Source organism: Bos javanicus, chromosome 4, assembly GCF_032452875.1.
Source record: "Bos javanicus breed banteng chromosome 4, ARS-OSU_banteng_1.0, whole genome shotgun sequence".
Lineage (NCBI taxonomy): Eukaryota > Metazoa > Chordata > Mammalia > Artiodactyla > Bovidae > Bos > Bos javanicus.
In genome coordinates this window covers 86352074-86378325 of record NC_083871.1, presented here as the reverse complement: position 1 = coordinate 86378325, position 26252 = coordinate 86352074, and the positions used below count along the sequence as shown (strand labels likewise).

The window sequence follows — 26252 nt, the reverse complement described above, 5'->3', positions numbered from 1 at the left end:
TAGTTGAGTCCACAGGATGATATTTTTGGTGTATGGTGGTGGTGCTTTAGTCGCTAAGCTGTGTCTGACTCTTGCAACCCCATAGGCTCCTCTGTCCATGGGATTATCCAGGCAAGAATACTGGAGTGGGTTACCATTTCCTTCTCCAGGAGATCTCTTCCACCCATGAATTGTACCCAGGTCTCCTCATGGCAGGCGGATTCTCTACCGACAGAGCTACGAGGGAATTCCTATAAGGTGTATACCTCCAGTAAAAAGGAAAGTAAAGCATATTCTCCAAACATGGATTATTACTAGTAAGACATTTATTAATTGTATTATTACAACTGTTTCTAAAATCCACTACTATTTCAGTAGTAAAGAGGTAAATGCAAAGCTAACCTCAGTCAGAAGTGTATTTACAGTTAGGTTGGCAGTAAATTATAAGACACATCCACTGACTATAATCTGTTACAGAATATGTAATACATTAAAACAGGATAGAGGAGCTACATGAATTGGCAACATTTTATATCATTAAAAAAGCACTAAAAACCAAAAAATGATGCTTACACATAGCTGTAGATACTATAAAATATTTCATTTTTAAAGTTAATTCTGTACCGCTCATTTAAAAAATTTATCACCTGTTTTTAGACGCAGGTATGTATTGTTTATATCAAGTGATATTTGTGCTTAGATATAATTTAAGACCATTAAATATAAATTTATGTTTACTTTCATATAAAAATATATATAAAAATAGAGTATTTAAAGGAAGTTTATATTTATACTAAGGAACTGATCAATCAAAATAGATTTATTTTTGGTACAGTATTGGAATTGAGGTATTTGTGCATTTGGTAATTTCAGCTAAGCACTGAATTAGCCCTCTCAGTATTTTTTCCCCAAAAGAAAAATAATCCTTTAAGAGTCATTGTAACTGTGAGATTTATCTCACAACAGAGCTTTTGTACAATAAAGAAATTTACTATTTTAAAATATAGAAGAGAAAGTTTTCAATTACTAGGATTAGATATGTTATATATATATATATGCCACAGTTTTAAAAAAACTAATTGTATGTCTATTCTAAATTTGGATTAGATACACTCTCTCAGGAAAATCAAAATATGTTTACTAGCAACATAGTAGTATTTGTGGACATATACGAATGCTTTCTGGATATAAATGCCTATGCAGTTGAGAATGCTTAATACTTTTCAAATATTTACATAAAATATTAATATAATCACAGTCTTAAATTATATAGGGCTCTAATAGCAAACAAAAGCTTTTTTCTTAAGTAATATCATCAATGAAACATAATAAAGTAACCCATAAGGAACTATATCTTGTTTTTCTCACTTTAAAATTATATACTTAATCAACTCAGACTTCAGTTACCCATCCAAGTTCACGGACAGGCTAGGAGGGAATGTTTATGAAAAGTAGAAAGAGTGCAAAGTTAAATATATTGGTGTTTTAACTGTAAAATATTATGCTTCCTATTTCTTTCATAGAATCTCTTAGAATTCCCTGGAAAACATTCCTGTTATTTTCCTTTCAGTTAAAGGATTTAAAAATCTGGAAAGAAACTGTTTTCATAAGCATTAGATTCACAAAGCCTAAACCCTCATCAATGCCATGTTTTCTCCTGGTAAGGGCAAGCACAGCACAATCCCCACTGGCAGGTGGAATGTAATTCCTCAAACCCTTTTCAATATTAAAGTACCAAAAAAGATGGTAACACAATACTCAAGAGCATGATCTTTTTTCCCCACTTATCAAATGTCTATATTTCTCTTTATCATCACAGTGCAATACCGGCCCAGAGTTGATCTAGTTTATGATTATATTTCAGGTCACCTTTTTCTAGTTCTGTCTTTCATCTTGAAACCAACTGATTTCCAAGTGCACATCCTGATTTTATAAAGCTGTAGAAAAAAGTGTAATGACATTTTTTTTTAGCTAAATGTGCATCAGTGTATATGTGTGTGCCCTTGCACCTGAGTGTGCGTGGTAGAACCAAAATACAACTGATGACCAGGATTTGGTTCTTAGACCATTGTCCAGGGGAGTGGCTTGTATCCAATTCCAAGTTCAGTCCTTCTGCAGGGCTTCCACAGTTCTTTCAGGGACACATATCCTGCTGAGAAGGATTTCAGAGCAAACCTGATTAATTGGACCTCTGACATGAAACGGTGATTGAACATTTGTCAGAGAGTCTTGTCGTCTTTGTTGTAATTTGCTTTGATTGCTGAAATATTTTCCCACAATATGATTTCTTGATTGTTTCATTTTAAGAAAGTGATCCTCTTTGGATAATTTAGATTTTATCACCTGCAAATAAAAGAAAAAAAAATACTGAGGCAAAATCAAGGACATTTGAATCCAAACTACTACACAACTACACTCATCTCACACACTAGTAAAGTAATGCTCAAAATTCTCCAAGCCAGGCTTCAGCAATACGTGAATCATAAACTTCCAGATGTTCAAGCTGGTTTTAGGAAAGACAGAGGAACCAGAGATCAAAATGCCAACATCCGCTGGATCATCGAAAAAGCAAGAAAGTTTTAGAAAAACATCTATTTTTGCTTTATTGACTATGCCAAAGCCTTTGACTGTGTGGATCACAGTAAAACGTGGAAAATTCTGAAAGAGATGGGGAATACCAGACCACCTGACCTGCCTCTTGAGAAACCTGTATGCAGGTCAGGAAGCAATAGTTTGAACTGGACATGGAACAACAGACTGGTTCCAAATAGGAAAAGGAGTTCGTCAAGGCTGTATATTGTCACCCTGCTTATTTAACTTCTATGCAGAGTACATCATGAGAAATGCTGGGCTGGATGAAGCACAAGCTGGAATCAAGATTGCTGGGAGAAATATCAATAACCTCAGATATGCAGATGACACCACCCTTATGGCAGAAAGTGAAGAACTAAAAAGCCTCTTGATGAGAGTGAAAGAGGAGAGAGTGAAAAAGTTGGTTTAAAGCTCAACATTCAGAAAACTAAAATCATGGCATCCGGTCCCATCACTTCATGGAAAATAGATGGGGAAATACTGGCTGACTTTATTTTTCTGGGCTCCAAAATCACTGCAGATGGTGACTGTAGACATGAAATTAAAAGATGCTTACTCCTTGGAAGAAAAGTTATGACCAACATAGATAGCATATTAAAAAGCAGAGACATTACTTTGCCCACAAACATCTGTCTAGTTAAGGCTATGGTTTTTCCAGTAGTCATGTATAGATGTAAGAGTTGGACTATGAAGAAAGCTGAGTGCCAAAGAATTGATACTTTTGAACTGTGGTGTTGGTGAAGACTCTTGAGAGTCCCCTGGACTGCAAGGTGATCCAACCAGTCCATCCTAAAGGAGATCAGTCCTGGGTGTTCATTGGAAGGACTGATGTTGAAGCTGAAGCTCCAATATTTTGGCCAGCTGATACGAAGACCTGACTCATTTGAAAAGACCCTAATGCTGGGAAAGATTGAGGGCAGGAGGAGAAGGGGACAACAAAGGATGAGATGGTTGGATGGCATCACTGACTCAATGGAGATGAGTTTGGGTAAACTCCAAGAGTTGGTGATGGACAGGGAGGCCTGGCGTGCTGCAGTCCATGGGGTCGCAAAGAACTGGACACGACTGAGTGACTGAATTGAACTGAACTGAAGAGCAGGATAACTAACTCACAAAGTTGAACAGCATCTCTATACACAGATGTTGCCCAAATGGCATGAGTATGACTGACATGATCAAGAATCAGTGTAAATTATCTTTCAAAAGGAAAAAGGTTGAAATGAAAAAGTATGCTGCTTTTCTTACTTCAGGGCAGCTGTCTCTAAGGCAAGTAAGGAGTCTCAGATGCTGTCTTTACCACACTGCTATGAGTGCGTGTGTGCGCATATGTGAGTGTATTTAGGTTAGATGTTAATAAATAGAAGACACTCACATCTTGCTGAGTCACTGATTCAAATGTGGTACTTTAAGCCTATCATGACATCCTTTTAGAGAATGATAACTAAATGATAACTAAAATGACTTTCAAAGGAAAGAGAAAATGTTTTTGCACCTCATACCCACAAGCTGACACTGTTACAGCCAGTGGTTTCACTTCTCTGAGAAAGAGGTAAGTTATGGAACCTGAAGGAGGCGCCTAAGTTCCATGACGCTAATAGCTTTATAAATGTTTGTACATATTTAGATATATTTTTATCTTGAAATTGTTTTCATTAGGCAGTATAAACATTTATAAAGCATAAAAGAGTATCTGATAAAAAAAGTTTCCTTCCCATCACTGCTCTTTATCTCCAGTCACTCAATACCCTCCCCAGAGGCAATGTATATTTTAGTTTTTTTCCCATTCTCTTCACAGATATTTTAGGAATATTAACATGCACACATACAAATAAAAAGGCCACATATATTGTCTATTTGTACAATATATAAAACACAGCTTGGTGAAATCTTATCACTGTCAGCTTTAATCACTGGGTTAATGTACCACAGGCTGTTAGCAACAAAAGTCAGAGAAAATGAGGTGGGGACCAAGAGAGACTGGCGTGGGGGGAGGGTTGAGAAGTAGGGAAAAGAGAAAATACTGGCAAAAATGTTTTGAATGTGTTTGCAGATGAACAGCAAATCTTTTAATTTCATCATACTAATACAATTGTAAGACATTACTTTCAGTTAATATGGCACATTATTTATTTATTACTAACACCAACAAGGAGAAGGCAATGGCAACCCACTCCAGTACTCTTGCCTGGAGAACCCCAGGGATGGGGGAGCCTGGTGGGCTGCCGTCTATGGGGTTGCACAGAGTTGGACACGACTGAAGCGACTTAGCGGCAGCAATGCCAACAAAGGTCCGTCTAGTCAAGGCTATGGTTTTTCCAGGGGTCATGTATGGATGTGAGAGTTGGACTGTGAAGAAAGCTGAGCACCGAAGAATTGATGCTTTTGAACTGTGGTGCTGGAGAAGACTCTTGTGAGTCCCCTGGACTGCAAGGAGATCTAACCAATCCATCCTAAAGGAGACCAGTCCTGGGTGTTCATTGGAAGGACTGATGCTGAGGCTGAAACTCCAGTACTTTGGCCACCTCATGTGAAGAGCTGACTCATTGGAAAAGACTCTGATGCTGGGAGGGATTGGGGGCAGGAGGAGAAGGGGATAACAGAGGATGAGATGGCTGGATGGCATCACCAACTCCATGCACATGAGTTTGGGTGAACTCTGGGAGTTGATGATGGACAGGGAGGCCTGGTGTGCTGCGATTCATGGGGTCGCAAAGAGTTGAACATGACTGAACAACTGAACTGAACTGAATGATTAATGAAAGCAACACAAGCTCAAAAAAAAAAAAAAAAGAACACTAGCTCATATGGTTTTTAAAAATTCTTTTGAAGGCTATGTAATGGTTTAGGTACATATTTTCTGATAAAAGAATGCAGTGAACACAGTTCCAACAATATAGAATATGTGAAAAAAGTAGCATTTTATTTGGAAGGTAAGTCTTTGTAGTTAAGTTGTGGGTGAGCAGAAACCATTTCAGAAGAGTTGTGTGAATACAAAGTCTGTAACAATCTATACAAAAAGGTTAAGGGCAGTCATTTTGGGGTGGAGGAATGACAGGCAGTTTAAAATGTATTATTTGTAACTTTTTGGTTCTTACTTTTTAATTTTACTACAATAAATGTGCATTACTTTATAATCATACAAACACTAAGCTATTCCCATTTTGAAGAAAAATATAACAGCAATATGTTTTAAAGCCAATTATACCCTGCTAAACCCAAAGAAATGAATTGTTTTTCTGTAACTATGGGAGGTTTGGCTTTTCGTGATCAGGCCCCTCAGATGAAGTGACGCTTAAGAAGTTCAGTGAAGTCAGTAGGTTGTGGTGAGGAATCCTTCTGGATCATAATTTACAGCTCGATCTGCAGTTAACCACTGATTAGTATTCCAGGTCCCAAAGTTGTATGTTTCTATTATGGGTCACCTTCCACCTCTGGTTATATGATAATATTAAGTATAGGCTGGGGACGTGCACCAATGTTTTCCAGAAGGTTTTGTCCATTTTGGAGGCAGTTTGTATTCCTCTATAGCAAGATTAGTGAACATTCTTAAGGAAGTTGATTTAAGCAAACACTTAAGCATAAATAATGTAGTCAACCCTGAAAAAATATTATTCCAGTGTTCTGAAGCCAAAATAAGGTTAATTTTGTTTATATAATGTTACCTTAAGTTCTGGCTTTTGCAACTGCCTGATGATCTGCATACTAATTACAATGAAAAATAAAAGGAGATTCATCCCAATGCAAAAAGATTCTATTCCTTAAAAATTATTTTAATGTTTTCTGTGATTTCAGGGTTGCATTTGATGTTGCATTACAAATGTTGGATAATACTAGTTTAGATGTTTATAGCAATTTTGAACACGATTCATAAAAGGGATATACAAAAATATCTATTTCCAGTGTATTTGTATACACGTGGGAGTAGTGTCAGTCTTTTGCCAGATAACCTACATAGTTTTATTTTTGATAAAATAGTTCTATTTTAAAATCACTATGCTGATCTCTGAGAATTGAAGATTATTCGAATGATGGGGATCCCCCCAACCCTGCACCTTCTGAGGGCCAGTCTAATGTCTCCAACAGTGCCAACGCTTCTATTATGGTATATAAGACTGATTCCTACCCATGATGCCAGGGATTGACCCAGTACTTAATTCAGTTGGTTTCCTTTGAATACTATTTTTCAAGAAATAATCAAAGATAATAAATTTCCCAGTTTCTTTTGTTAAGCCAGTATTACTCTGCTGAATCCTAAAACAGACAAACCTACAGAGAAAGAATTTCAACTTTGATTGGTCAAAACACAGACAGAAAAAATCCTCCCAAAATGCTACTCTCATTTAATCTCATATCATTTAAAAAATGTATCAGTACTGCGTGCTGTATCACTCTGTCTCTCTCTTTAGTTGCTAAGTCATGTTCAACTCCTGTAACCCCATGGACTGTAGCCTGCCAGGCTCCTCTGTCCTTGGGATTTACTAGCATATACAATTTATTTCAGGAATGTTAAGCTTCAATATTATGAAATATTTTGTCATAGAAGGTTACTGAAGAATTATTTGTAGCTATATGATGTTTGCCTGAAAACTCAAAGGAACCTACTGTAAAATAATGAAATATTTTAAAGTTAATATTTAAAAATTAAATAGCTCTTCTATAATCTATCACCAACTAATAAGAAATAGAGAAAAGATTTCATTACAATACTAAAACAACTTCATCAAATTTGATGATGATCTATAGAGCATAGGTGAAGAATGAGTCAAAAATTTAATGAAACATAAAAGAAAACACGAATAAATATAAAGACATAACATGTCAAATCTTTCCAAGTTAATTAAAGTGCTATTCCAATTTTAATCACAGCAGGACTGGGGGGGGATACATGACAAAGGAATTCTAAAACAGATCTCAGAAAATAAATGTAGGAAAATGGCCAAGACCATTTGGGAAAGAAAAAAGAAGCAGTGATGAGAGGAGATTTCAATACCAAATATTCATTCATCAAAGGGACTTGAATTTAGCTTCAATCTACCACAGACGCAATTTGCTGGCTGTGTAAGCCAAGTATGGGCTTCCCAGGTGGCTCAGTGGTAAAGAATCTGCCTGCCAATGCAGGAGATGTGGTTCGATCCCTGGGTCAGGAAGATCCCCGGAGTAGGAACTGGCAATCCACTCCACCAGTATTCTTGCCTGGGAAACCCCACGGACTGGAGGGGTACAGTCCACAGGATTGCAAATAAGTCAGACATGACTGAGTGACTGAGCAAGCATAAGCCAAGTAGAAGTAAAATTCAACACTGAGAAAAAATAGGAATTTTCACACTGCAAATTAAAATGTACTTTACAAACTGCCTGTTCCCTAAAAATTTTCATGGAAAAATAAGGCAATTCTAAATAGGACCCAATGTCATATAAATCTAATGACCATAAATGTTGACAGCCAAGTAGTTTTAATTACATGGGATTAAAATCAAGCGTGTGTGTTTAAAATGGAGCTATGTACCAAATTTCCCTGGTGGTTCAGCTGGTAAAGAATCTGCCTGCTATGCGGGAGGCTTGGGTTCGATCCCTGGGTTGGGAAGATCCCCTGGAGAATAGAAAGGCTACCCACTCCAATATTCTGGCCTGGAGAATTCCATGGACGTTATAGTCCATGGAGTCGCAAAGAGCTGAACACGACTGAGCGACTTTCACTTCACTTCATGTACCAAATTGCAAATAGGATCTCCAGTGGAGAAGGGAGTGAAAATTCAGGGGGTGTGTGTAGTACAAAAACGAAAGAATTTTTGTTTTTATTATATATACTTCAAAAATTTTTAGAATTAGCAAGAATTCATGTAATCATTTTAAAAGAGAAAAGCAGTAGAAGATGATGCTGTATATTATAAAATCAAAATATGATTTATTTTTGCCATATAATATCCATATTTCAAACTTCGGAGTTCTCTCTCTTAAGAAACAAACACACGGAGTAACTCAGATATGGTCCCTACCCTCAAGGGCACTTTATAAAGACACATGTCTTAGATACTTGAAGTAAGAACAAGAATGAAATGACTTCAGAGACATTGTCTGAGACTAGATCCCTAAGCTCAGGTACTCTATTGTTCCTTAGTAAATATTAACACAGTAAGGAGACAGTGCTAATTCATGATGGCCATGATACCTGTCCACACAGCTATTATTTCTTTGTAAAATTTGGTGTCTGGCATTGCCATCAAACTGCTATCTCTTGAGTTTCAAAATATTACTGTATTTTACCTACTCTTATGGACTCTAAAGTGGAAGAAAAGGAGTTAGCTATATTTTTACGTCTTGGAAATGCTGTGCAAGTGACCGATGTTTGATTCCTGTAAAGAGTGAATTGTTTCTTTCCTTTGATCTCATGTGTGGAAATATGTCCATGTGAGTCCTTCCAAAATCAGAGGACTGGTTGGGATTACTAAATTCCAAACAGAGTGGTAACTGGAATGTGGCTTTGAAAGAGAGGTGTCAGCAATACAAATGTTAGGCTTATCTCTGGAGAATAATAATAGTAAACAACAAAATGAGCTCTTAGAAAACAAAGGCGAAAAATTTAGGCCTTGAACCAGAGACAAAGGATTCTAGATATTTGTGTAGAGTGGTCACCTCAATCAGAGACAAACATGAATGGCTTGATGCTTCCAAATGCTTCTCTAAATCTGGGTGCATAGGATGTGACAACTGCGAAACTGACACATCTACCTAGAAGAAAAATGAACTACTAAATATGGTTAATAACACATAACCAGGTGACTGGGCAAATGTCTACATTCCCTGTGAGCGTTAGATGACGTTTTTTGTTTGTTGCTTGCTTTTTGTGTGTTTTTTTCTTTTTGGCCAGTTTAATATAATCCAAAGAAGCTCCTTGTCTTTAGTTTTGTTTTTGTTATTTTCTTTTTGTGACTTTGCTGTATCAAATTATATTTAAAATTAGACAGAGAAAGTGAAGGACAATTGGTTTCCATGAAGTGTGTTAGGTCAGCATTGTCCCATGATCACAAGTATAAGTGTAATAATAAAAATTATTTTTGTCTCAGCAATATTCAAATTTAGATTAAGTTACAAGTAGGAATAGATTTTCAAGTAAAGATTATAGTGTTTCAAAACTGTAATAGATTTTTAATATAGTTTCTATGGAAACTTGGAAAGGGGTAATTTTGGAGCTGGAATCAAGGGCTGTAATGATAAGATATAGGATATGTAGATGATTACATTTCTTTGTGACTCAGTGTAACAAAAATTCTGTGCTTTGGTGTGTAAAAGCAACTTTTACTTTCTCTTAGGCTTCTTATATGTTAAGAGATCTCCCAATTTATGATTGTAGATCTTTCCACATCCATCCATAATTAAGGATTTGGGCACATAGACATTTTAGAAGACATACAAATGGCCACAATTCTACTTGATTAGCTTGGGTCAATGGCTATTGTTAAGACTTACCAAACATGAAAAATTGTTATAAATTACACAACAGAAGTACATGGCAACTTTTACTATTAAATTCATGTAATGTCAACACTCAAAATTGATTTCGCACAGTCATCAGAATGAATGTATTACCATGTCAATTAATTGCTGCATCTAAAATAACTATGAATTAAAAAAAAATGATATACAAAGGGAAAGCTTGGTGAACTGGAAAAGTGTCAGGCAGATTACAAGTAAATACCTTTTCTAAAACTGATCTTGACTTGAATAATACCCGAGGAACTTCTGATGTGGTTCCAGATCCACAGAACAAAATAGAAAACAATTTTCAGTGATGCAAGTGTTCCAAAATTTCTAGACCAGATTAGGGAGGATATTCTGATTACAAACGTGTTTCACAATCATGCCTGAGGTCTGAAGAATGAAGGTAATGGTTTTCTAAGGTGGGAAAACACGAGCTTGAGCAGGCAAAACCAGCTAACACAGTCTTTGAAGATAAATGGATACTACTGAGGTACTTTTTATTTGGCATAGTCATTCTGAAGACAGGACATTCAATTCACAATCCAGTTGCAATATTTATGATCAGCTGAAAAAAATAGCTTAAGAATTCACAGAAAGAGAATAAAAATAAAGTGACAAACAATAGCTAGAAGCCAGTGCTTAAAATTCCATTTCAGGAAACCATGCAATTTTTACAGATAATAAGGAATTCTTTCACGTACCTCCCCCACTCCCAATATTTAATTATAGCCACATGAAATAAGCTATGTTTTGAGTGAAAGGAGTCCAACTTCTGAATGGGTCAAAGATGCTGAGGATTAGAGGGCAAGACTAAAGTTTTCTTTAGGAATGAGGTTTTTATTTTTTTTCTTTTTGTTTCTGGTGTTTCTAAATACTCAGTGTCTCTGTCTTCCAACCTACCTCCAAATTATCAACCCTTCTTGCACTGAGAACTGAGCTTCTTTACTTCCTGCCCCCACTCAGAACTCAGTTCCTGACTCTGGAAACAAATTCTCCTCTGATGTGGAAAGATTCATTAGAAGGAGTTACAGACCTACAGTAGTTTACTGATTTCAAGTTAAACTGTTGGTTCTATCTTGCACTTCTACACAGTTCCCCAGAGACTAACGCCTTGTCTTAAACTCATTTTCCAAAGTGGCTAAATAGTCATGTCACTGAATTCTTGATACTGTTGAAATTACCTTTGTTAGTCAAATTGATTTCAAACACTATTTAGATGGACTTGTTGAGTCCTGAAATCTATTTTGATCTTAACTCACCAGTATTTGTTTCCCTACATCTCTCCTGAACTTAGAATTTTTATTTAAGAATATGGCACTATTGGGAGTTCCCTGGTGGCCTAGTGGTTAGGATTCTGCACTTTTACTGCCATGGGTTCAATCCCTGGTCAGGGAGCTGAGATCTTACAGTGGTGCAGCACAGCCTGTACATATTGTTGTTTAGTTGCTAAGTCTTGTAAACCTTTTTTGGGATCCCAGGGACTGTAGTCCGCCACGCCCTCTGTCCATGGGATTTTCCAGGCAAGAAGTGCTGGAGTGGGTTGCCATTTCCTTCTCCAGGGGATTTTCTCAACCCAGGGATTGAACTGGAGTCTTCTGCATCAGCAGGTAGGTTATCACCGAACCAGCAGGGAAGCCCTAGTCTACATATGCATATGGCATACAAATGTTATCAGGACTTCCCAGGTGGCACATTGGTAAAGAGATGCAAGAGACATAGTTTTGATCACTGGGTCAGAAAGATCCCCTGGAGGGCATGGCAACCCACTCCAGTATTCCTGCCTGGAAAATTGCATGGTCAGAGGAACCTGGAGGGTTACAATCCATGGGGTCACAGTCGGACATGACTAAGTGACTGAGCACTCATGCACAAAGCGTTATCTAGAAACAATTACTGTGGACCAACATTTTCCACTATTGGAGTCACTAGAAGGATTTGCCCAGCACTATTCTGGAGTTTTTAAAAGAGATCTTCTTTTAGGCCATTTCATTTCTCATCAGAAGAGATCTCCAGCCTCCTGTCTGAGGTGACATGCGACTGATTGCTGGTATTTAGGAGGCTTCAGGACTTTAAGAACTCTGCTTTTCAGAAGCCAGTCTCATGTTTGACTTTCTAATTTCAGCCTCTAGATTAGTTTGCTCTTTGCTATACCTGTCTTTCTGAGTCTAGACTCTCTGCTGTTCAATTTTAAAAGAAATCCCATGTGTATGGGTGTAGGTTCTTGGCTGCATGGATTGGGGTGAGGGACTCAGTGTCCATTGCACACAGACTGTCAGCCAATTGTTTTCTGATGCGTGCTGCAGCCCTGCCTCCCTCAGCACCCGGCTCCTTCAGGTCTGAACCACACAGAGGATCCGTGAGTCAAGCCTGCCCTTGTTATAACTGGTGTTTCTCTTCTGTAGGCACTTTATCATTTTTTAGGGAAAATATAAACTTTTGCTTTTTTAAACTATGAAAGAATTTTTAAATTTTTAATATTTTAAAGTTTTTATTGAAATAGAGTTGATTTACAATGTTGTGTTAGTTTCAGATATACAGAAAAGTGATTCAGTGTGTATATATATATACACACACATATACAGCAGAGAAGGCAATGGCAACCCACTCCAGTACTCTTGCCTGGAAAATCCCATGGACGGAGGAGCCTGGTGGGCTGCAGTCCATGGGGTCGTGAAGAGTCGGGCACGACTGAGCGACTTCACTTTCACTTTTCACTTTCATGCATTGGAGAAGGAAATGGCAACCCACTCCAGTGTTCTTGCCTGGAGAATCCCAGGGACAGAGGAGCCTGGTGGGCAACTTAGCAGCAGCAGCAACACATATACAGACACACACACATATATATTGTTTTTTAGATTCTTTTCCATTGTAAGTTGTTACAAGATATTGAGTATAGTTCCCTGTGCTGTATGTAGGTCCTTATTAGGCATTTTACACTATAATTTTTCTTGCAGGCTAAGTCAAACTTCTTAAAATGAATTAAGATTTCTTGTCTGTTATGAATTATTTCTTATTCTGTCTTTTTTTTTGGGTGATGGTGGTGGTGGAGATTTATGTCTTTAAAATCTTTTTTTGTGGAGTTTCAAGTGGAAGAGAAGACAAATGCTTGTGGTCAATCTGCCACATTTAATCTGTACTCCAAGAGTGATTTTAGACCTTATTCTCTATGCTAGGTTTCCCAAAATGTGTTTACTGAGGTGTTAATAGTTATTATTAAAAAAAGAAAAGTGGTCTGTGGTCAACATTTTGGGAAAAACTGGGTCAAACTAAGCTAAACAGTTTCTTTGCTTGTAAGGGCTATTGGGATCATTTAATATACTAATATTATTTAAGAATCCTTTAAGTGGTAGTATTTCCCAAACCGCAGATCTTGATTTCACCAGGCTAGAACACTAAGACCTAAAGTAAGAAAAATGCTAATCAAAGCAATCCAAAGTCCATCTCAGCTTGGCACTTAATCAGTTCACTGCATATAACATGAAATGAAATAGTGATGGGTCAGCATCTCTTTCTAAGGCCTACCAACATTCCACATTCCAGACTGCAGAGGCAGGGCTGGATAGCTGCCTCCTGGGCCATCATACTAGTGCAACATAGAGTGACTGACACTTTTCTGTATTTATCCTCCATTTAATTATCCTTCTTCAGAGAGACACCCTGATGTTATTGGTGTTATCACCATTCAATATAGGATGCTCCCTATGGAAGAGCATTTTGTACCAAGCTATCTCAGGAAAGGCTGAGCTCCATTATGGCTAATGAGCTCATTGTCACCATGTACCAATCTTTAATCAACCACTAGAAAAAGCTAGAATTCACTTGCATCCTTTCCAGGTTTTAGCTCACTCACAGTTGATGTTTGCCGCATAACTAAAGGCACCATCCAAAACCACTCTTGGGCAAGAGCTACCTGGATCCTGTTTGTTGTCCTGTATAAACACTGGGAAAACAAAATTCCATTTCTACCCATGAAGAGAAACACCTGCTTTTCTAATCAGCAGGAACAGTTTAGTCAAAATTGATGCATACCAGTTGGAAAATTGTTTATAGATTCATGATGGCAACACACCCTCTCTTGCTGCTTTGACAGATGAAAGAGACACCCCGAGACCTTTAATCTCACCTATGGCGACAGGGGCCCACTGGAGCTGGTTTGTTATGTCTATGATAGAATTCTCACCACAAATCAAAGAGAACACACTGAGATCTTACACTGATGATTACAGCAATCTTTCTCAGGTATCTGTGAATCTATAACGGGAATGGTTCCATTGAATACCAAAAGATACAAGGCTCCCAAATTCAAATTCTTTTTGCTTTAATACAGCAGATCTTAATTCTTGCTTTTATGGTACAACAAATTCCTTTGCCAGCTCCTGAGTCGAGCACAGAGGAAAATGTGGTTGTTATTAATGAATTTCTGCCCTTTAATGTTTTGTATGAGACCAATAATCTTCGTTTTCCCAGCTTGCTACATTCATCATTAAACCATCCTTTTCTGCAAAATGCTTTAGATATTCTTGATTGTTTATAATAGGCTAACAGTGATTTAAGATGTTGGGTGACAGTTTAGAAAGCTTATAAAACACTCAGTGTCAGCACTGGAGACTTCCTGAGGTACAAGTGGTACAAATTGTTCAAGAGTTAAGCAACAATTAGGCCTCTGTGATGAATGACTTTAGAGACTTTGTGATGAAGGGAGTCAGTTGAGAAAGACGATCTTATCAGTTCTATGTTGTAACTGGAAAGGCAAATGCTCCCACAAATATTTCAGCTCCAACATGAAAACATTAAAATGGGTAACACTGCTCCAGAATCAACAGAGAAAATCTGGGTGATATGCATATACCTTACCATCAAGATGGCACACATCAGAAATAAGGATTAATAAAACATAATTTGTATATAATAATTGTACACAAAAATTATAAAATCAAATTAATGAAGTAATTTCCCGACATGCTTAACTCATGATTATGAAAATTAAGGATTTTTTATTAGTAATATTTTTAAGCCAATATTCTAGTTCTGATGACTCAAAGAGCTTTACTGTAGTTAACAAATTCCATGACTCTCCCTGTCAACTGGTTGATCCTGTGGCAGAAGATATATATAAGGCAATCATGTGGGAAAGGCATCTTCTGTTTTTATTATTTATTTATTTATTTATTGGCCACACCATGTGGCTTGTGGGATTTTAGTTCCTGACCAGGGATTGAACCTGGGCCTTCGGCAGTTAGAAGGTAGAGCCCTAACCACTGGACTGTGGGGGAATTCCTGCATCTTCAGGTTTTTAATTGGAGCCATGTGAGATATCACTGGAAGATTTCTCTTTTTAGACTTCCAGAGCACTGAAGCTGAAAAAAAGAAAAACAGATACCCTCCCCTAAAATGCTAACTGAAGACATATTATGTAAAAATAAATAAATAAACCTTTTCTAAATGAGGGGAAAAACCCAATCTGTATGTTGTCTTTCAAAGTCCCACTTTCTGTGGGTTGACAACCTTTGGCTTGCTTTTGCAGCCAACTCTGATACAGGGCTGGCTCAGCTGCAAGTTCACTGTTTCTTCCTCTTCCAAGCTGCCTGCTCTTGTGTTTCTCAGTCTTGACCTCTTACAAATAGGATAGGCCCCAGAAGGATATTTTCTTATGGAAGAAGTAAGTAATCACACAGTATCCTACAGCTTAAAATCTGTTCTGCAATGGCATGGTCAAGCTTCAAGTTGCTAAAATCTAAACTCGAAAGGACATGCTTTCTACTGTTGGTGCAGCCTCTCGCCTCTCTGAGATGCAGTTCCATATATCACACAAAATTGTAACATGACTCCATTAGCAGAATGTACAGAAGAACCAATGCAGGGTCAATAACTTTTGGATATTCATAAAACTCTGAGGATCAAGATGAATTATAACAGTCATCTTAGGGCTGAAAAACAGGATCAGAAGAAACCTTTAGAGTTGTCATCTCACTCATGACTGTACTCTGGTTTACAAAGGGACACAAGAAAGAACAATTGAATCAGTATCTGAGAGGATGACCAACCAAGACAATGTTCATTGCAGTTTCCGCTGAAGCTCCTGAGATCTAGAGTCAACAACAGGAGCCAAGTAACCTCATTGTCGAAAGCAACATAGTGGTAATATGTGCAAAACTTGCCAAAATGTGGACAAAATTCAGCTTAGCAAACCCTTGTCTGATTAAGAGCTGGGCAAAGGAGAATAAGGAAGAGAAAGAATTTCTATGAAGGACGTTCTTAAACTTTGTGATCTTGCTCCATCTTGGGTGGTTGCTTCATTCCTGCTTTAAGCTAAGTGAGACGGGATTTCAAGACATCAACTTTGAGAGGTAGACATGTGTCCTCTGGGGACTGGAAGCATGAGAACTGGTATGAGACATGATGCTATAGATCAGCTTTGAAGTGGAAGAGAGTGAGAGATCAAGAGTGAGAGTGAGAGTAGAGAGAGAAAGAGAGGAGAAAAAGAGGCAGGGCTGCACTGGGAGCTCACGATATGTCTGGCAACAGCACAGCAAGGATGAATGAGGGTTTCTTGTGGACAACACGGGGGCAACTGAGTATAGCAAGCCCAGTGTCATGCTGTATATTTTCCACGAGGATGCCTGGTGAAGCAATGACCTGCAAACAGGAGGACAGACAGTTGGAAGCCAAGGGGCTAAGGAAGGAATACAGCTGTAAGTGAAGTATTCCTCTGTCAAAGGAGCTATTATCAGAGGGCCCAGTAGGGGCGTCTTCAAGGAAGCCCACTAGAGCACCCTAGACGGAAAGAATTAGCATGCTATACCCAGAAAGTACATTCATGGATTAGGCTTATGCTCCTCAAGTAAGACTTTTGTTGCCCTTGCTGCTACTGCTAAGTCAACTTCAGTCGTGTCCGACTCTGTGCAACCCCAAAGACAGAAGCCCACCAGGCTCCCCCGTCCCTGGGATTCTCCAGGCAAGAACGCTGGAATGGGTTGCCATTGCCTTCTCCAATGCATGAAAGTGAAAAGTGAAAGTGAAGTCACTCAGTCGTGTCCAACTCCTAGCAACCCCATGGACTGCAGCCCACCAGGCTCCTCCGTCCATGGGATTTGCCAGGCAAAATTACTAACTACAAATAAAAATCAATTTTACCATGAAGAATAAAAAACTTTTCAAAACACAGACTCTTTTGTTAATGCATTGGATAAACCAATGGAGGAAGGTAATCTATCAATTTAGCAATTAAATTGCCTTGTTTTCAATCTTTTTCCATTAAAGATATCTCCCCCCTTCTGTGGACAGAATTTCTGATGGGAAGTCTCAGAGTCTACTAGAAAAGGCAAGTGTTCTCCATCTTCTGCTTATGTTGGCCAGCTATTCTAGTCTTCAGGTGTCTACATGAACACTAATTATTTTAACACTTCATTTTGCAGAGCCTTGAGTTGTGACTACTACTTGATTTGGCTGAGTGATGATGAATACATTATTTAATCTCCTCCAGACATAGTTTCTTTGATGCAAAATAAGATTGACAATGCAATTAAAGATGCAATGAAATTTTAAAAAATCAAAAGCTACAAAAACCATAGAGCCAGCATAAATACCTCATGGAAATGACACCCGCATGTCCCCTGCAAAAACTCTTTGTGTCGCCCCATGGTTATAGCAAATGTGTCAACCACTTCATAGCCATATTTTTTTGCATCTTCCAGGATAATCAAATTTTTTTTCCATAAATTCTGAACTTCATTCTGTATTGGAAAAGAGAAGAGTGAGAATTTTGATTAAAAGGACTGGTTTATGATTTAAAAACTCAAGTTAAAATCACATAAAAGTCATCTTTTTTACAGATTGATCTTATTGTAAGACAAAAAATGAATTTCTTTAAGATGTGTTCTAATTTTTTCAAAATATAAATATCAGTGCATATATAAAACAGCAATACATTAATGTCTATAGTGGCACAGTTCAGAACTTTTTCTTCTATGAAAAGTGGTTAGGTTTATTGTCCACAGAGATCCACTGAAGTATGTAAAATTCTCAATTTAAAAACCAAGACTTGAAAATCACAAATTCTATCTCCATTTATTGGAATTTTTCACTTGAATATTAATTAGTATCTATTTTGCATTCAGCTCTGTGCTGAGGGACAGGTATACAAGGGTAAGTAAACCATAGTGCGTATTCTTAAGACAGGGCATTCAAACAGGAGAAACAAATATGTAAATATTTACTGAGTCCTTTATTGGAGGGAAATATACCAGACTCTGGGCTTCCATGATGGCTCAGTGGTAAAGAATCCGCCTATAATGTGGGAGACGCCAGAGACGTGGGTTCAATCCCTGCGTCAGGAAGATCCCCTAGAGAAGGGCATGGCAACCCTCTCCAGGATTCTTGCTTAGAGAATCCCATGGACAAAGGAGTCTGGCGGCCTAGAGTCCAAAGGGTCACAAAGCACCTGAGCTCTTGCACACAAATCAGACTCTGGCTTGGGAGAGAAAAGGGAATAGCTCTGCAGGGGCATGGCAGATTTCAAGAGGACTTCCTGAGCTGAGTGAGGTTTGCTGTTGGGTGGGAGTAGGGAAACAGGGGGAGTGGGCTTCTGGGAGCCCCAGAAGTGAGTAGTGTCTCCATCTGTTGCTTCTGTAAGTCATATTCCTCCCTCCCTCCCCAACCGTGCTCAAGGCATTGATGGAGATCAGCAGAGGTTCTAGTTTAGGTCCACTGTTGAGAAGAGGGACTACTTCATTAAGTATAATGGCTCCAGGATTCCTCATTGGCTTGACCAAGGCTTTCTCAACCTGTAGTCTGAGACTCTTGATACCTAATCCACCCTTCTTCCCCTCCCTTTGTATCAGACACATTACAGCCAAACATGGTTCCCAGTACATAGTGGACACTCAAGATATATTTGGTGTAAGACCGAGTGATATGCATTGGGTGGTGTGGTCTGAAACTCTTCCCACCTACTCCTGCCCCTCCCTTTTATTCTTCTCAGACATTCTTTCCAATAAATCCTCTTATCTGGTTGATCCTGTCCTGGTGTCTGTCTCTTTGAGAACCCACACTGCCACGGGGAGGGAACTGTATTCCTTCTCCCTTTTCTAAAGATCAAAAAATTTTTTTTTTATTTTCAAGGTAAAAAAGCAAATAATTATTTGCATTTGTTAATCCAACTGCAAGATAAAAAAAGCAGTACAAAGGTGTCTAATTTTCTGTGTTTTCTGTGCTTGCACACCTATTTTGGTGACATACAAAGAAGAGTGTTTCTCACCAAATGAAGGTAGTGAATAGAGAAGGATCATAAAGGAAAAATCTGGAGGAAAAGGAACAGATGGGAAACAGTCTGTGTCCTCACCTGAAAAATACTGCTCAAGGTGCTCAATAATGTTTATAAAGTTTTTTCTTGTCTGGTTACAAGTACCCTCTCAGCTTTAAGGTGCCCAGTAATAAAAAGAAGAAACTTTGCAATAAGTGGTTTCTAGAGAAAGGTCAGTTCTCTGAGAAAGAGACTCTGAGCCAGAAACCGGCAGGCAGGGGGCCAGCAGGAGGTCCCCCCGTCCTTGGGATCAACACCTCCAAGAGAGTGAGGGAAGACAAACTGGGCAGAGAGAGAAGTTGAGCTGCAATATTGTTGCAACACAGGCTTCTGCTGATCCCACCAGAAGTTCTAGAGCTGGGAAGAAGGCCCTTCTGAGATGGTCCAAATTTAGAAAAGGCGGCTGAGCCTTGATTGAGGCTCTGCCCAAAAGGAAGAGAGGCTTTCTGAAAGTCTCCTGTGTGCTGAGATTTGTGGTTTGCATTTGGGGACCAGAATGAGCAATGCAGACCTCCCTCCCCTACCCCGACCTTGCTCCCACTGAGATTAGACCAGAAGGGGAGACAGACAACCAAGCCCGGGATCTGTTGAGGGACACAGACAAGGGCACCAGACAGTTACAGGAGCTCATGGCAGGAAGAGCCAATTGAGTCCAGGGTCTTCTCAGTTCAGAAGTCGTCAATTAGGTTTTCTCAGAGGAACCTGCACTTAAACTAACACTGGAAGAGTGACCGAAAGTTTCCCAGGTGAGAAGGTGGTGGAGAGTGGGCTCCAAGAAGAGGGAACGGCAGCTTTAAAGATCTGGGGGTGACTGAGAGCAAGGCGTGCTTGAGGAGCCGAAACAGTGGTGGAGTGAGTGCGTGTGTGTGTGTGTACATGTGTGTGTGTGTACATGTGAGTACACATGGATGCATATACACTGGATGCAAGGACTAAGTCTACCTAGGAAGGTGGAAGCCACATCTTGAATGGCCACGATGAGGATGATGAATGCCAAGGTCGGATGACGAGTTCAGGTTTCTTTTCCGCCTCCACTTACTAGCATAACTTCCTCTTTTGTTTGATCATTTCCCTTCCTCTTCTTCCTTCCTTTCATCTTCACCAAGCCTGCAAAACTGATGAGCACCACTGAAGCCCTGATGGCAGGCACAACGGTTCATGGTATCTGGCACATGGTAAGTGCCAAAGGTCTGTTTGCTGAGATGAGTTCATTCTAAATCTACCTGGAGGCATCACAGTTCCTCCAGTTCCCGTTGAGAGGCCGCAATCAAGGAAGCAAAATGGAGCTACCAAAGTCCTCAAGAAGGAGCTGCAAACATGACCTGCAGACCTCAAATAACATTAAAGGAGATTCAATTCATAACCCATAGAAGAAATGATCAAAAGACCCCTCTCCTAATCCCCGAATCCCTTCAGCTACCCCAGATGCCAAATGTCTCAACTCACTTTACATGACCTTAACCCTGCCTGACTTCAAGAAGCTGAATTTGGTGGTTTTACTTTGGCCACTTTCTACTGTTTCTCATGCTTTTGCACCACAGATCTGGTGGCCAGGAAAGTAACGTTTCAAGAAAGGAGAGGGGGATCCTGTGATGTGTGCTGGAGAAAGCTAGGAGCACTCATAATTGACACAAAAATAAATCTCACTTGGTTGACACATTCAGTGGACAGCTTCCTGTCTCCCCAGTTCCCAGTGCTTCCTGAGCTCCCCCTGAGCAACTGCACACAATCCGGGCTGCCTGTGAGCTCTCCTTGCTGAGCAAGAGCAGCTGTTTGTCTTACCTACAGATGGTGTCTTTCTTTTATGAGACTTGTATTTAGTGTTGAGACTACCGATTTACTGTCTTCTATGAGAACTGATCAGAGGCCTCGACTCCTTTCATTTATAAACATCCAACCTGAGGCAAAATGAATGATACTACTTCAAAGACGAATTCTGAAAGCAATCAGTCAGAAATCCTCTTCCCCAAAGCCACTCTTTTCCAAATTACTCATTGATACTGACAATTTCGTATATGATTTTAGCAGGAGCCTTTACAGTGTTTGAAACGTGAATGAGGTAAGAGGATACTTACAAAATAAGCCCTCTCATCTAACCCTCAGGTTTTTATTTTTTCAAACTCTGGTCCCACTTTCTTCTTTATGAATTCAAAGCATTATTTATGGGCTGGTGTCCCCTTATGTTTCCCTTATGGGAAACAATGGAAACAGTGAGAGACTTTATTTTGCGGGGATCCAGAATCACTGCAGATGGTGACTGCAGCCATGAAATTAAAAGACATTTGCTCCTTGGAAGAAAAGTTATGACCAACCTAGACAGCATATTAAAAAGCAGAGACATTACTTTGCCAACAAAGGTCCATCTAGTCAAAGCCATGGTTTTTCCAGTAAGTCATGTATGGATGTGAGAGTTGGACTACGAAGAAAGCTGAGCGCCGAAGAATTGATGCTTTTGAACTGTGGTGTTGGAGAAGACTCTTGAGAGTCCCTTGGACTGCAAGGAGATCCAACCAGTCCATCCTAAAGGAGATCAGTCCTGGGTGTTCTTTGGAAGGACTGATGCTGAAGCTGAAACTCCAATACTTTGGCCACCTGAAGTGAAGAACCAACTCATTTGAAAAGACCCTGATGCTGGGAAAGATTGAGGGCAGGAGGAGAAGGGGACGAAAGAGGATGAGATGGTTGGATGGTATCACTGATGTGACGGACATGAGTTTGAGTAGGCTCCAAGGAGTTGGTGATGGATAGGGAGGCCTGGCACGCTGCAGTCCATGGGATTGCAAAGAGTCAGACACGACTGAGTGACTGAACTGAACTGTCCCCTTATTTCTAGGAATCATTATAACTGATTTGAAATCATACTCCTTAAGTGTACCATCTGCTTTGAATTTTATGAAGGTTGTTGAATATTATACAGTGCCTTTTGGGTTCTTTTTCAGACACCAGCAAGGATCCTTACAGGAACCATGAAATTCACACAGCCTGGAAAATATGGATTTACCTGTGTTAAGAAGTGCACTCCATCCACTGGCAAATGAAATCCAATTCCCAACGTTTTGATGATCACAAGGATATTGAGTAAGTCTTCCCTGTGAAATAAGCAGATCTCAAGTCATAAACTCTGATGACATTTCTAGATGTCTGTATTTACACAAGCAAGTGGAGAGGAATTCCTTTAGAATATGATCATTGCCATATAGGACTAAACTCTCATTTTATAGATTTGCTGTACATTAGTGCTTTTGTGTGTGTGTGTGTGTGTGTGTGTGTGTGGATAGTTTTATGTGTCAGTGGGCATGTTTTGATCTGTAGCAAATGGAGATTTGGATGCTAAAGAGCCATGTTGTGATTGGATACAAAAGTATTTTTGAAACATTTTAAACTGGACTTGAACTGCTGGATTCTAAATTACAAGTTGTCCTTTATATAAAATCTTGATAAAATTCACTCACATCAAGAGTAAATTTTTTTTTTTTTACTTAGACAACAAATGATAATTATTGTTGCAGGAATTTACCTTTTTAAAACCTTGTGAATAATTTGCAGGTGATTGGAATTAAGCCACTGAACACCACCAACAACCAATACAGTCTGGCTGGTATTCTCCAGGGGACCTGATCTGAAATCCAGAAAGAAAAACAACATGTGTTGCTTTGAAACACATGGTAAACATTTTAACAGCACCGCCTCACATTTCATTGAACCCTAGCTGGCATCCTGATCACAAGACCTCCTTATCATTTCTACCTCGTTTTCAGCCATATTATTAATACTTGGTATTTAAACTTTTCAGCACATCTGATACACAGCAAACAATCATGACTGCTAGTAAAATATCACTACATTGTGGTATGGTTTCATTCAAAACTGTTCCATTGTACCTTTGCAAGAGATGTTCAAGGGCTTTTTCAAATGTTGGTCTCAATGAAGGACTCATCCAAAACCGGGGATAGTAGGAATAACTGATCAAGGTCTTCCCTCCATTGACATTGTGGTAGAATTTAGTGCCATGCACTTTCTGCCATTCCTCCAGGGTTTCATTTAATCTTTCAATCAGATAGTACATTATCCCTCTGTTGGTTGAGTCTCCAATGAAAAGAATCTACAAGTTAAAAAAATTTTTGCTTTCAAATCTGATGTGTACAAGACATAGAAGACTATAAAATAAGTAACCTGATGAAAACAGAGACATACATCCAATTGAAAGACAGCCCTTTAAACTGTAAGAAATGACATTAATTCTTCTCTCCCAAACCTGTTCATTTTCCTTTTCCATATTCCTAGTAATGACATCATCTGCTGACCCACTAACTCACGTTTAAAGCTCTTTGCTTTCTTTGTGCTATCTTTAATTTTTCTATCCCTCTTAGGCACTTCACTTTCTCATCTAATCAGCTTAATGTGTTATTGATTTAAATAGTCATAAGGTATTCTAGTGGAAAAGGTCAGTTTTCATTCCAATCCCAAAGAAAGGAAATGCCAAAGAATGCTCAAACTACCACATAATTGCACTCATCTCACACGCTAGTAAAGTAATGCTCAAAATTCTCCAAGCCAGGCTTCAGCAATATGTGAACTGTGAACTTCCAGATGTTCAAGCTGGTTTTAGAAAAGGCAGAGAAACCAGAGATCAAATTGCCAACATCTGCTGGATCATGGAAAAAGCAAGAGAGTTCCAGAAAAACATCTATTTCTGCTTTACTGACTATGCCAAAGCCTTTGACTGTGTGGATCACAATAAACTGTGGAACATTCTTCAAGAGATGGGAATACCAGACCACCTGACCTGCCTCGTGAGAAACCTATATGCATGTCAGGAAGCAACAGTTAGAACTGGACATGGAACAACAGACTGGTTCCAAATAGGAAAAGGAGTACGTCAAGGCTGTTTATTGTCACCCTGCTTATTTAACTTCTATGCAGACTACATCATGAGAAACGGTGGGCTGGAAGAAGCACAAGCTGGAATCAAGACTGCTGGGAGAAATATCAACGTCAGATATTCAGATGACATCACCCTTATGGCAGAAAGTGAAGAGGAACTCAAAAGCCTCTTGATGAAAGTGAAAGAGGAGAGTGAAAAACTTGGTTTAAAGCTCAACATTCAGAAAACGAAGATCATGGCATCTGGTTCCATCACTTCATGGCAAATAGATGGGGAAACAGTGGAAACAGTGTCAGACTTTATTTTTTGGGCTCCAAAATCACTGCAGATGGTGACTGCAGCCATGAAATTAAAAGACGCTTACTCCTTGGAAGGAAAGTTATGACCAACCTAGATAGCATATTCAAAAGCAGAGACATTACTTTGCCAACAAAGATCCGTCTAGTCAAGGCTATGGTTTTTCCAGTGGTCATGTATGGATGTCAGAGTTGGACTGTGAAGAAAGCTGAGCACCGAAGAATTGATGCTTTTGAACTGTGGTGTTGGAGAAGACTCTTGAGAGTCCCTTGGACTTCAAGGAGATTCAACCAGTCCATTCTGAAGGAGATCAGCCCTGGAATTTCTTTGGAAGGAATGATGCTAAAGCTGAAACTCCAGTACTTTGGCCACCTCATGCGAAGAGTTGACTCATTGGAAAAGACTCTGATGATGGGAGGGATTGAGGGCAGGAGGAGAGGGGGACGACGGAGGATGAGATGGCTGGATGGCATCACCGACTTGATGGACGTGAGTTTGAGTGAACTCCAGGAGTTGGTGATGGACAGGGAGGCCTGGCGTGCTGCAATTCATGGGGTCGCAAAGAGTCGGACATGACTGAGTGACTGAACTGAACTGATTCTAGTGTTGTAAGTGTACTTAGAGATGTTCCAATCTCTTTATTTTGTAGATGTTAGCTAGCTCAATAGAAGTCACGCTACTACTTGAGAAACAAGCCACAGAACTAGAATTTGATTTTCTGAAAAGCAGTCTATGTTCCAGGGTGCATGTCCCAGGGCCATTTGCCATGGAAGCCTCTCATCTATCACCTCCTGTAAATTCCATAAGCACAGTCTTGCTTGAGGCTCCCATGGCCTCAAAGGTGTGGTGTTGTTAACACTTGCTTAATAGATCTTCTTGTATCATGTATGTGAGCCGCCCAGTCATGTAACACTCTGCCATGCCTTGGACTGTAGCCTGCCAGGCTCCTCTGTCCATGGAATTGTCCAGGCAAGAATACTGGAGTGGGTTGCTGTTTCCTTCTCCAGGGAATCCTCCTGACCCAGGGATCAAACCCAGGTCTCCTGCAGTGCCGGCAGATTCTTGACCATCTGAACCACCAGGAAAGCCCTCTTGCACCATGGCTGCCCTCTAATTCATTCTCCACACAGTAATACTGTGATAAATTTCCAAATGTCTCCTCTCCCTTTCATGCTCAAAAATCTTATCAGCTCTCCATGTTCTGCAGAGTCAGGTTTTAACTCTGAGGTTCAGTTAACATTTACTGAATTTTTATTGCATATCAGCTTTTGCTTGGTGGAGATTTCACACTGAGTACTCATTTTAATCTCCATAATCATGAGATGTGAGTCATTATCTTGTTTCACAGATGAGGTATTTGAGGCTCAGGGAGATTGAGGTTATAAATCTAGTAAATGGGGAACACAGGACTCAAATCCAAGTCCTTGATCTCCAAGGGCAGGGTCAATGGCCCCATCCTCTCAACACTTTCCTTCAAGTAAGCAGGTCAGATTTCTACTTTTTCACTGAACATGATTTGCAATCAACAACATCTGTTTTTCCTTGTGCTAATCCATCTGCCTAGAAAGCCCTGCCCTCTGCAAAATAGTCTGTGTAAATGCTATACAACCTTCAGACTTAACACGGACGTCTCTCCTAGAGGGTCTTGTCCAATGCCCCAGTCAGAATGACCTTTCTGTCCTCTGTGACTTCATTATAATTTTCAGTTCCATTACTGAT

At 39.4% G+C, this 26252-nt stretch overlaps 1 protein-coding gene across 5 annotated transcripts in view; it reads right to left on the bottom strand.

Annotated features, from left to right (window-relative positions):
- Positions 1–287: 287 nt before the first annotated feature.
- The window catches only part of CPED1 (cadherin like and PC-esterase domain containing 1), a 328745-nt gene continuing 302780 nt past the window's right edge, over positions 288–26252 (bottom strand). For 4 of the 5 annotated variants that reach the window (XM_061414531.1, XM_061414532.1, XM_061414533.1 and 1 more), the window contains 5 exons: positions 23233–23453; positions 22869–22970; positions 22353–22440; positions 17637–17783; positions 288–2322 (listed from right to left, as the gene is read on the bottom strand). In XM_061414531.1, the coding sequence (XP_061270515.1) occupies positions 2083–2322; positions 17637–17783; positions 22353–22440; positions 22869–22970; positions 23233–23453 (798 nt within the window). In that variant the 3' untranslated portion in view covers positions 288–2082. Of the gene's footprint in view, positions 2323–17636; positions 17784–21133; positions 21250–22352; positions 22441–22868; positions 22971–23232; positions 23454–26252 lie in introns of those variants that run through there. The other variant, XR_009736016.1, reaches the window with a different exon arrangement.